The sequence below is a fragment of the Bombina bombina genome, chromosome 3, assembly GCF_027579735.1.
Source record: "Bombina bombina isolate aBomBom1 chromosome 3, aBomBom1.pri, whole genome shotgun sequence".
In the NCBI taxonomy this organism is placed as follows: Eukaryota; Metazoa; Chordata; class Amphibia; order Anura; family Bombinatoridae; genus Bombina; species Bombina bombina.
This window is the reverse complement of record NC_069501.1, coordinates 303,755,565-303,768,338: the sequence shown is the minus strand read 5'-3', so window position 1 is coordinate 303,768,338 and position 12,774 is coordinate 303,755,565. Positions and strand designations below refer to the sequence as shown.

The following is a 12,774-nucleotide window of genomic DNA, read 5'->3' as shown; positions in this document are numbered from 1 at the left end:
TTGCATAATTCGAATATTACATTTAAAGAAAAAGCATTAGAAATACTATTACAATCTAAATTCGAATTTTTCGAATTCGAATACACGTATTGCATAATTCGAATATTACATTTAAAGAAAAAGCATTAGAAATACTATTACAATCTAAATTCAAATTTTTCCAATTCGACTACACGTATTGCATAATTCGAATATTACATTTAAAGAAAAAGCATTAGAAATACTATTACAATCTAAATTCGAATTTTTCGAATTCGAATACACGTATTGCATAATTCGAATATTACATTTAAAGAAAAAGCATTAGAAATACTATTACAATCTAAATTCGAATTTTTCGAATTCGAATATTGCATAATTCGAATATTACATTTAAAAAAAAAGCATTAGAAATACTATTACAATCTAAATTCGAATTTTTCGAATTCGAATACACGTATTGCATAATTCGAATATTACATTTAAAGAAAAAGCATTAGAAATACTATTACAATCTAAATTCGAATTTTTCGAATTCGAATATTGCATAATTCGAATATTACATTTAAAGAAAAAGCATTAGAAATACTATTACAATCTAAATTCGAATTTTTCGAATTCGAATATTTTCGAATGTAATCGTAAAATTCGAAAACTGAACATTCGAAAATCGAATGTTAGAATGTTATGTAAACATTCGAAATTCGATTCGAACGAACGAATGTGTTAAAATTTGTGCCGTTTTTCGAATGTTGCGAAACATTCGCCCATCCCTACTCATAATCTCCTCAGATCAGCAGAATAAGTTTTGTGTAAAAAGTTAACTTTCAGTTACTGCCCAGCTGCAGGTAAAAAAAAATAAAAAATGAAGAAATGAACAGCAGCCAATCAGCATCAACAGTGTTGAGGTCATGAACTCTTACTGTGATCTCATGAGATTTGACTTAACTCTCATGAGATTTCATAGTAAACTTCCTTAAACTGAATAGGGAAATAACATGAGAGTGCATGAGGCTCAATCCCATAGCTGTCCAGGGGCATATACTGATTTGCTGCTTAGACGTCCTTTACAATGGGATGTGGCTACTGAGGAACTTGTGAGGTAAAATATCTTTCTTTTTTACATAGAGATGTTCAGGTGATATTTTCTAGTCAGCTTTTTACAGCTATGCTGCATCACTTTCAAATGTTTAAACATTTGGGTATCATGGCCCTTTAACAAATTAAAAGACACTGCTTTTTTATTGGGACATAGATAATCCTGTTGTATGGGTTACACTGGGGGCATGAAGCAGGCACTGTAGCATGTGTGAGACTAACATTCAAACTCTTTTAAAAAGAAAGTGTAAAAAAAAATTTTAGGCTTTATTTTCTGACACATATTTACTTTAAACTGAAAGTAAGGCTGAATTTCCTATTTCAGCAGCTTATTCATTTCCCCTTTGCTTTAAAATAAAATGATGCAACATTTTAAACGTTCAGGTTTTGAAAAAACGGTTATTTTTTCTACTCAGTGTACCAGGAAGCTATTTTTAGTTCCTCTCTGAATCGCAGCAGTAATTTGAAAGTCAGACAGCAAAACGGCAGTTGCGGTCACATGACCGGCTTTACTTCTTAACGTTTCTAAAGAAAAAGTAGTTTTTTCTCAATTTCTGGTTGATCCGGTCTTAATTGGTAGCGGTAAGGCACCTCAATAATTGAGGTGTGGGGTTGCCTGAGGGGTATTTTAGAAGTTTATTTGATGTTTATTAAATGTTTTTTCTTAACTTTTCTCGCATAATTTTAGCTGGGGATCGATCCTAATTTGGGATAAAATTTAAAGTATATTTTTTCCTTAGCTGATTTTAATTGAATATTAAAATCTTTGAAGCTTATCTGTACACGTTTATTTTATTTACTGTTTCACAACATGTCTGATATGGAGCAAGAGCCTGCTCTCATGAATTCATGCTTATTATGTTTAGAGGCACAAATTGCAGCTCCTATGCAATTTTGTTCTTCATGTGTCAAAAAAAACTTGCAAAATAAAGGTTATAATTTTGAGCCTAAAGTCTCTCAGGCTGATGCTGTTAAAATAATTCCTCAGCTTTCTCCTGCTACGTCCCAAGCCTCAATGGTGTCACATGTGTATTGTTAAAGGAGGTTTTAGCTAAAGTACTTTAGATGACTCCAATAACCCTGTCGTTGTGACTCCTAAGAAATCTAGTAAACATCATAGATTCTTTGATGAACCTTCCACTTCAGAGGTTTTTCTTGTGCCGGACCGTGCTAGGGAGATTATCTCACAGGAATGGGAGAAACCAGAGGTGTCTTTTTCCCCGTCTCCCATTTTTAAGAAAATGTTTCCTGTCGAGGACTCCATTAAAGACCCTTGGTATACTGTACCCAAAGATGAATGGGCCATTTTCACTCTGGCTAAGAGAACCACTATTCCTATTAAGGATAGCTGCTCTTTTAAGGATTCGATGGACAAGAAGCTGGATGCTTATCTGAAAAAGATTTATGTTCATCAAGGTCTCCAATGGCAACCTGCGGTGTTTATTGCCACCGTGACTAGTGCGGCATCTTATTGGTTTGACGCCTTGTCTGATTCTCTTCAAGTAGAGACTTCCTTGGATGAAATTCAAGATAGGATTGACGCTTTTAAATTGGCCAATTCCTTTATTGCAGATGCCATTTTTTAAGGTTGTTAGACTAGGAGCTAAAACTTCTAGTTTCCCTGTCCTAGCCTGCAGGGCGTTATGGTTGAAATCCTGGTCTGCGGACGTTTCCTCTAAAGTCAAGCTTCTGGCAATTCCTTACAAGGGCAAAACCTTGTTTGGACCCAGTTTGGCAGAAATTGTCTCTGATATTATGGGTGGGTACCTCAAGATAAGAAGAATAGGCTTAAGGACATCAGAGTAATTTTCTTTCCTTTTGTAGCCTCAGAGGAAAGCCTTCCCCTTCTTCTTCCAAGCAGCAACAATCCAAGTCTTCTTGGAAATTCAATCAGTCTTGGGGAAACAATCAAAGAAACCCGCAGCTGATTCCAAATCAGCATGAAGGGTTTGCCCCCGATCTGGGATCAGATCAGGTGGGGGGCAGACTTTCTCAGTTCTCTCAAGCCTGGATACGAGATGTCCCAGATCCCTGGACTGTGGACATAGTATCCCAGGGATACAAAATGGAATTCAATACTTTTCCTCCCAGAGTCAGATTCCATCTCTCAAGATTATCTGCAGACCAGATAAAGAGAGAGGCGTTCTTGAAATGTATACAACATCTTTCCTCCCTGGGAGTGATAGTTCCAGTTGCAGTGCAGGAACAGGGTTTAGGGTTCTACTCCAACCTATTTGTGGTTCTAAAAAAAAAGGGAACTTTCCGTCCCATTCTAGATTTGAAGTGTCTAAACAAGTTTCTCAAAGTTCCATCCTTCAAGATGGAGACTATACACTCCATTCTTCCTTTAGTACACGAGGATCAGTTCATGACAACCATAGACCTAAAGGATGCGTATCTTCATGTTCCTATTCACAGGGACCATCACAGACTCCTGGGATTTGCCTTTCTGGGCAAACATTTCCCGTTTGTGGCCCTTACATTTGGTCTAGCCACGGCTTCCAGAATTTTTTCAACGGTTCTGGGGGCTCTTTTGGCAGTGATCCGTTCTTATGAAATTGCTGTGGCACCCTACCTGGACGACATATTGGTTCAGGCGCCATCTTTTCAATAAGCAAAATCTCACACAGAGATAATGTTGTCTTTTCTTTGTTCCCACGGATGGAATGTGAATCTGGAAAAAAGCTCCCTTTCCCCTGCTACAAGAGTAGTGTTCTTAGGGACCATAAAAGATTCTCTACTGATGAAGATTTTTCTGACAGAGGTCAGGAAAAACAAAATCATTCCCTCTTGCCTCTCTCTCTTCAGGCTACTGCTCATCCTTCAGTGGCTCAATGTATGGAGGTAATCGGTCTGATGGTGGCCTCCATGGACATAATTTCTTTTGCTCGATTCCATTTGAGAGCTCTCCAGTTGTGCATGCTCAGACAATGGAATGGCAACCATGTGGATCTATCTCAGAGAATAGAGTTAGTCATCAAGGGATTCTCTCCTGTGGTGGATCTGTCTCAGGACACATGCTTTTGGAGACCTTCCTGGGTGATCGTGACCACGGACGCCAGCCTGCTGGGCTGGGGAGCAGTCTGGAACTTGTTAAAAGCACAGGGCCTTTGGACTCGGGAGGAGTCTGCTCTTCCCATCAACATCTTGGAGTTGAGGGCGATTTACAATACTCGATTGACTTGGCCTCAGTTGTCCTCAGCCCAGTTTATCAGGTTCCAGTCAAACAACATAACTTCTGTGGCTTACATCAATCACCAGGGAGGAACTCGGAGTTCCTTAGCCATGAAGGAGGTTACTCGGATTCTTCAGTGGGCAAAGACCAACAATTGCTGTCTATCTGCCATCCACATTCCAGGAGTAGACAACTGGGAAGCGGATTTTTTGAGCAGACAGACTTTTCATCCCGGTGAGTGGGAACTCCATGTGGAGGTGTTTTCCAGCTTAGTCCTCAGAGTTAGATCTGATGGCGTCCCATCAGAACGCCAAGCTTCCAAGGTACAGTTCAAGGTCAAGAGATCCGCAGGCCGTTCTGATAGATGCTCTGGCGGTTCTTTGGGTTTTTCAGGTTGGCATACCTGTTTCCTCCGTTTGCTCTCCTTCCACGAGTCATTGCTCATATCAAACAGGAGGGCGTGTCGGTGATTCTAATAGCCCCTGCATGGCCTCGCAGGATCTGGTTTGCAGACCTAGTGGAGATGTCATCTCTCCCCCCTTGGAGACTACCTCTGAGGAAGTACCTCCTGATTCAGGGTCCCTTCCTTCCTCCAAATCTTGTTTCTCTGAAGCTGACTGCTTGGAGATTGAACGCTTCATTCTGTCTAAGCGTGGTTTTTCTGAGTCGGTCATTGAGACCATGATTCAGTCTCGCAAGCCTGTTATTAGAAAGATTTACCATAAGATATGGCGTAAATATCTGTATTGGTCTGAATCCAAGGGCTACTAGAATTTTATCTTTTCTTCAGGAAGGCCTGGAGAAGGGATTGTCAGTCAGTACCCTGAAGGGTCAGATTTCTGCTTTATAAGTTTTACTACATAAACTTTTGGTGGATTTGCCAGATGTGCAATCTTTTTGTCAGGCCTTGGTCAAAATCAGGCCTGTTTTTAAGTCTGTTGCTCCTCCTCAGAGCCTTAACCTTGTTCTTAAAGTTTTACAGCTGGCTCCGTTTGAGGCGTTGCATTACATAGACATTTAGTTATTATCTTGGAAGGTTTTGTTTCTTGTTGCTATCTCTACCGCTTGAAGAGTCTCGGAACTCTCAGCTCTGCAGTGTGATTCCCCTTATCTTATTTTTCATGCTGATAAAGCGGTTCTTCGTACTAAGTTAGGTTTCCTTCCTACGGTGGTTTCTAATAGAAATATCAACCAGAAAATTGTTGTTCCCTCTCTGTGTCCTAATCCTTCTTGTTCTAAAGAACGTTTGTTACACAATTTGGATGTTGTACGTGCTCTTAAATTTTACTTACAGACGACTAAGGATTTTCGCCAGTCCTCTGCCCTCTTTGTCTGTTTCTCTGGGAAACGTAAATGTCAGAAAGCTACTGCTACTACTTTTTCTTTTTGGTTACAAAGTATAATTAGTTTGGCTTATGAGACTGCTGGACAGCAGCCTCCTGAGAGAATTTACGGCTCATTCCACAAGAGCTGTTTCGTTTTCTTGGGCTTTCAAAAATGAAGCTTCTGTGGAACAAATTTGCAAGGCTGCAACTTGGTCTTCTCTAGATACTTTTTCAAATTTTTACAAATGTGATACTTTTGCATTGGTTGAGGTTTCTTTTGGGAGAAAGATTCTTCAAGCGGCGGTGCCTTCTGTTTAGGACTGCCTGTCATGTACCTCCCTATTCATCCGTGTCCTCTAGCTTGAGTATTGGTTCCCAACAGTAATTACTCAAGCTGTGGACTCACCGTATCTTAGGAAAGAAAAACAAAATTTATGCTTACCTGATCAATTTACTTATTTCCGGATATGGTCCACGGCCCCACCCTTTATTTTAAGACAGTTGTTCTTTTGACTATAAGCTCAGGCACCTCTACACCATGTGTTATTCCTTTTTCTCCATTTCCCTTTGGTCGAATGACTGGGGGTTGTGGGTAAGGGAGTGATACTTAGCAGTTTAACTGTGGTGCTCTTTGCCTCCTCCTGCTAACCAGGAGTGATATTCCCAACAGTAATTTTTCAAGCCATGGACTCACCATATCCGATAAGAAAGAAATTTATCAGGTAAGCATAAATTTTGTTTTTATCTTCTGAAAACTTTTGGTTTTTGGTTTTAGTGGATAATGATTAATTTTATCGACTCCACCCCATAATTGTCCCATCTCTCTTTTATGTCATATCAAATGGTTTCTATCAAATTATGAAGCATTTTAAACACTTAAAAAAAACATACTTATTTCTGTGAAAACATTGTCATTGCTTTGTCTGAAAGCACCCAAAGGCAACACAGCACTTCAAATGTACATTTCTGTGGTTACTCTCATATTAGATAAGATTTAGCTGCAAGCACAGAATGCTTTTTCAGAATTAAACTGGTTTTGTAAGCGTAAGAATGTGTCATTTTTGGCTGGAGAGGTATTTGTCACTTAAAGGGACACTCAAGTCAAAATTAAACTCTCATGATTCAGATAGAGTAGCAATTTTAAACAACTTTCCAATTTACTTCCATTAACTAAATGTGCACAGTCTTTTTATATTTACACTTTTTGAGTCACCAACTCCTACTGAGCATGTGCAAGAATTCACAACATATACGTATATGCATTTGAGATTGGCTGATGACTGTCACATGATACAGGGGGAGTGGAAATAGACATAACTTTGCAATTTATTTAACAAAAATCTACTACTCATTTGAAGTTCAGACTAAGTGCTATTGCATTGTCTTCTTATCATGCATTTATTGATTATGCAAATCTACAGTGTTGACTGGTCCTTTAAGTGTTATTTTGTTATGGAACACAAAAGGTGCAAAGCAATTATTAATGCGTTTAATGTAATATTCATAGCATACAGGGAGATTACCAAGTCCTGTTTGTAATGAGTATGTATTTTAACATAATGCATTTATGGTGAGTATATATACTTTTTTTCTCATTATTTAGACTGGAGCAAAACAGCAACCAATAAGCTGGGGAAGCAGGTTTCAAATCAAGGAATTTCCAGCAGTTCCACCAATTCTATCCAGTCAAGCAGCAACTCTAACTCAACAACATTGCTGGTGGCCAATGAGTATTCTCTGCATCCTAATGGAAATGGTATGTTTTAGCATTAGCTAACTCATCTAATTGATACTGAAGAAGATTCTCTGCAGCTATGTAGCACATGCTAATGTATAACATTCCACTTAGTGGGAGTTCTTTTTTGGTTACCTCAAGTTACTTTAGTGTGCAGATGTTAAAGGGATATTCAACAGTAAATACAAGCTAGACATAATGATGTATTCAAAGCAAAGATTAGCCTTAGAATAATATGGAGATGCATTTTTACAATTATATTAGTTTTTTTAAATATTACAAATATAAGTTTAAATATTTAGTTTTTTTCTAAAGTACTTTATTTTTTATAAAATAGTTGGAGCCTGCCATGTTTGAACTATTTTTCTGTTTATTTGTTTGTGCAAATAAAGTTGTGAGGAGTCCCTTTTAGATTATCCTATGTTCCACACAGCCTTGTTTGGACAGTCTCTTTTTTTGCCTGCTTTATATCTGTCCCAGCAGGGGAAACAGATAAAGGGCAACTTAAGTTAAAACATGGTGGCACCAGTGGTGGGATTTAGTAGTTTTTCACCATTTCTTGCAGACCTATTCCTAAAAAAATTAAGGTTCACAAGAACCGGTGGTCGGGTGCTGCCATCTTTCATAGCCCAGAGCAGCATAACAATTAAGCTGCAAATGCTGCTACTTCAAGTCCAGGGCCATAGCCACTGTGCATCCAAGCACAAGTTGGTTCCCAAACAGCACCAGAACTGGGTGCTGCTGGGGGGTTTGATAGCTGGAAATTTGCAAATATTTTTTGCAAGTAAGGAAGGAAAACACTGGTGAGATGAATATTTAAAATGTCCATATTGTGAGTAATGTGAACTTGCTATATTGGTACTAGCTGAACAGGAGTGTGGTAGACTGATTACTACACATACTTATACTCGGAATTTTTACTACTCCGAAATAGTGGAGCTGAATAACCTATGTGGCATAAAAGTTTAAAGAAATAGATGCCTGCAACAAGTGACATAATTTATTAAAGGACAAAAAGATCTATTTTCATTTTTTTGTTTGTCTTACTTTTTTAACCAGTTCCCTGAGAAAAAGTTTTTGAGATATTTTAATTTAGTTTTGAGATTACTATTTGCTGACATTAAAACGATTTAGTAATTTACTGTTAAACTTCAGTATTATCTTGGTGGTGATATGTAAATAGGTTTAGGTTTAGATTTATCAATTTAAATTAATATTTTCTAAAGAGATTATCTCTTATATTCCATACACATAAACATAAGTTCTTGGGGACTTTATAGTATTATTTACAAAATCTGTTATCATTTCTATGAGAAACAATAAACATATTTTTTGTTGATATTTAGTTTAAAAAAAATCCTTGTGAATTGATAGATGTTTAATCTAGGCATGCTAAAGTCTTATAATTTGATAAAGACAACTGTTTTTAAAGAGTTAAGACAATGAGTTTGAAAGAGTAAGGGTTCTAAAATCACAGCACAAATTTCCTAACTGTTTGTATTATAGAGAAATTAGAGAACCTTTTGCTAAAATTTCTGAATTAACCACTGGGTGGCACCCATTGCTTTATAGAAACTCAGAGAAATGTAGTAAACCAACAATTTTCAGAGTTAAAGGGATGCTAAACCCATATTTTTTCTTTCATGATTCAGATACTGCATGCAATTGTAAGCAACTTTGTAATTTACTTCTATGATCAATTTGTCTTTGTTCTCATGCTATCTTTATTTGAAAAAGCAGGATTGTAAGCTTAGAGCAGGCCCATTTTTGGTTCAGCACCTGGGTAGTGCTTGCTGACTGGAGGCTAAATGTAGCAAACCAATCAGCAAGCTCTACCCAGCTGCTGAATCAAAAATGGGCTGTCTCCTAACCTTACATTTCTGCTTTTTAAAATAAAGATAGCGAGAAAACGAAGAAAATCTGATAATAGGAGTAAAATAGAAAGTTGCTTAAAATTGAATGCTGTATCTGAATCGTGAAAGAAAAAATTTGGGTTTTTACCTCTGTGATTACCTTGTATCTAAGAATCTTCTGACAGCCTCCTGATCACATGACTTTTTATTTATTATTTATTGACTTGCATTTAGTACTCTGTTCTGCTAACTCTTAAATAACTCCTCGGGCGTGAACACTATATTATCTATATGGCTCACATGAACTAGTACTTTCCTGTTAAAAGCTAATAAAAAAGCATGTGATAAGAGGCTGTTTTTAGTGGCTTAGAAACAGTCAGAAATTTAGAGGTTAAAAGGTTATTAAGTATATTAATAAATCAATGTTGGTTGTGCAAAGCTGGGGAATGGGTAGTAAAGGTTTTATCTATCCTTTTAAACTATAACAATTTTAGTGTAGAATGTCCCTTTATATTTGTCTGAACCAGTAGAAATCTTAGAGAGATAGAAATCTGTAAACTAAGGGTCTACATTCTGGGCAAAGTTGTATAAATAAAAATATCAAACTGGTCTTTTATTTGCAATCAGTTCTTATATTTGACTATATGCAAATAAGATGTGGTATAAAAATGAATTTAGCAATAATAAATAGAAATTATATACAAGTATGATATATTGAATACATTTAATTTTATTTGAAGGTCATTTTTTCAAAGAAAGAAATAGTGTTTCCTTCATGCTGCCGAATGGGGAGGTCCCACTTCAAGACATTTCAGAGAAGAAGAATTCAATTGCAAATGGCAGTCTAGGGCAAGGAGGAGCACAACGACCTTCCATACGGAGGACTTCTAATCGGGGAAGTGTGCATTTCATGGATCCAATATAGGCTCTTCCACATTGTGAACAAAGGCTGCTTACACTATGTGTGAAAACTGCCTCTCTTCTCTCATAGCAATACTGAACGTAGCTGCCTTGGAATATCAAGCACAGCTGAAGTTAACTAATAAAGGAGAATTTTGACTGAACTGCAAAAATCATATAAATACAAAATGGGACCATTTGTGCGAAGATGCTGGGAATAAAGATGGGGCATGTGTTTTATTTTTTTAATGGCATCAAGTCCAATCCAGTGGCTTTTAGTTGCCATCATATCCTTGTTCCATTTATGTATAATCACCTTTTACTGTATTTTTATATATATAAATATTTAATTTATATCATGTCTGTTTTAATATAATTCTAATTTTACTGTTTTTATGCCGGAAAATAGGCTTTTGAGATGTATTAAATAATTTCAATTTTTTTAAGCTGCAATTGATATTTAACATGTTTGAATTAAGCCTTTTTGATGTGTATGAAATAAGAACTTTATATAAACTCAGCGATGTGCTTTACATACAAAACAGAGCTCACGAACATAGAATCGGTACCCAGCCGTTACAAACTTTAGATAAATCATTTGAATCTATGTGTATGAATATGGTGATATTTTCACAAAAATATACATTGCTTATTGCCTTTAGCACTGCCTGACATTTTTGTGCTAATTTTTTCCATTTTTCTGCAGTTGCATTATTTTTATGGTCTTTCATTTGATTTTCAAGAACTGGCAAAATGAAATCCATTCATGATTCTAGATTACCATTACTATCATTGGCCTGTTCTAAGCCATTAGAAGAGCTTATTACATGGTTTCATGCATGAATTTCACATTAGATGCCACTACAGCTATTGTGGTTCTGCACAGTTTAAACTCCACAAAGGCTTTGCATTGAAATAATTTGAGAGTGGTATATTAAAGAAATCAGAACGCATTCATGATTCATATAGAGCAGGGTTCTTCAAACTTATTTCCCCAAGACCCAGTGCCATGATACCACATACCTTTGCAACCCTATTTTTATGCTTGGTCTGAAAATTCCTGAAGTAATATACAACAAGATAGCTGCAATTTTGGCAAATTGACTAAAATGTGTGCATACTTTTATTCCTGATTGTAGTTAATCTTGAAAGTGTTGTTGTAAAAGGTAATAACACACATACACAAACCATATACACTCTCATACAGCACACACACACACAAACCACACACACTCTCATATAACACACCACATACACTCTCATACAGCACACACACAAACCACACACACTCTCATACAGCACACACACACAAACCACATACACTCTCATACAGCACACACACCACATACACTCCCATACAACACACACACTCCCATACAACACACACCACACACACACACTCATACAACACACACTCTCACATAATACACACACCACACACAGTCTCCTGCAACACACACACACACATGTTGCGACCGACCCATGGTTTGAAGAACCCTGATATAGAGCATGCAATTTAAATAAAAGACATTGCAATTTGCTTCCTTTATCAAGCTGTGCAGTCTTTTTAAAGGGCCATAGCTCCTACTGTGCATCTGCCAGAGAGGTCCAGTCAACACAGTAGATTTGCATAATCAACAAATGCAAGATAACAAGGCAATGATAGCACTTAGTCTGAACTTCAAATTAGTAGTTGATTTTTCTTCTGACAATTTTAAAAGTTATGTCTTTTTCCACTCCCCCTGTACCATGTGACAGCCATCAGCCAATCACAAATGCATACACGTACCATGTAACAGCCATCAGCCATACACAAATGCATACACACTTATTCTTGCACATGCTCAGTAGTAGCTGGTGACTCAAAAAGTTTAAATATAAAAAGACTGCACATTTTGTTAATGGAAGTAAATTGGAAAGTTGTTTTAAATGGCATGCTCTATCTGAATAATGAAAGTTTAATTTTGACTGTCTGTGATTGGCTGATGTAATATGACACAGGGGCAAGGAAATGGAAGACATTTAAAATGCATTTTGCTGATTTTGTAATTCTGCTGTATTTAATGTTTCTTTAAACAAGACTTTTTTTTTTCTTTCTTTAATGTTTTTATTGACTTTTATACAGGGTACAAAAAGAAGAAAATATATTTAGTAGCATTATACAATTCTTTTGATACATGCAATAACCATTAAAGGGACAGTAAAGAATAAAGTAAACTTTCATAATTCAAATAGAGCATTACTTTTTAAACAACTTTTAAAATTACTTGTATTATCTAATTTGCTTAATTCTCTTGGTATCCTTTGTGGAAAAGCATACCTAGATAGGCTCAGTATTGTGCCACTGGGAGCTGTATGCTGATTGGTGGATGTACATATATGCCTCTTGTCATTGGCTCACCAGGTGTGTTCAGCTAGCTCTTAGTTGTTCCTTCTTCAATAAAGGATTGCAAGAGAATGATGCAAATGTGATAGCAGAAGTAAATTAGAAAGCTGTTTAAAATTCTATGGTCAATTGGAATCTTGCAAGAATGTTTTGGGGTTTCTCGTCCCTTTAAGAATAAGCATATGTCTAAAGCATAAGATCATCGGACAAATATAATCTTCAGTCTTTTTCTAGTGCAATTTTCAATTTTGCTTGAAATATTTACGTATTATTAAATCCTGTTTCAGTAAAGCTGGAAGGAAAGTGATTTAAAACAAAATATT

The 12,774-nt window shown here is 36.6% G+C and overlaps 1 protein-coding gene across 8 annotated transcripts in view; it reads left to right on the top strand.

Annotated features, from left to right (window-relative positions):
* The window catches only part of ADGRG2 (adhesion G protein-coupled receptor G2), a 308,878-nt gene extending 298,152 nt beyond the window's left edge, over positions 1-10,726 (top strand). For all 8 annotated transcript variants that reach the window (XM_053706390.1, XM_053706388.1, XM_053706386.1 and 5 more), the window contains 2 exons: positions 7,181-7,333; positions 9,906-10,726. In XM_053706390.1, the coding sequence (XP_053562365.1) occupies positions 7,181-7,333; positions 9,906-10,090 (338 nt within the window). In that variant the 3' untranslated portion in view covers positions 10,091-10,726. The remainder of the gene's footprint in view (positions 1-7,180; positions 7,334-9,905) is intronic.
* The last annotated feature ends 2,048 nt before the right edge of the window (positions 10,727-12,774 follow it).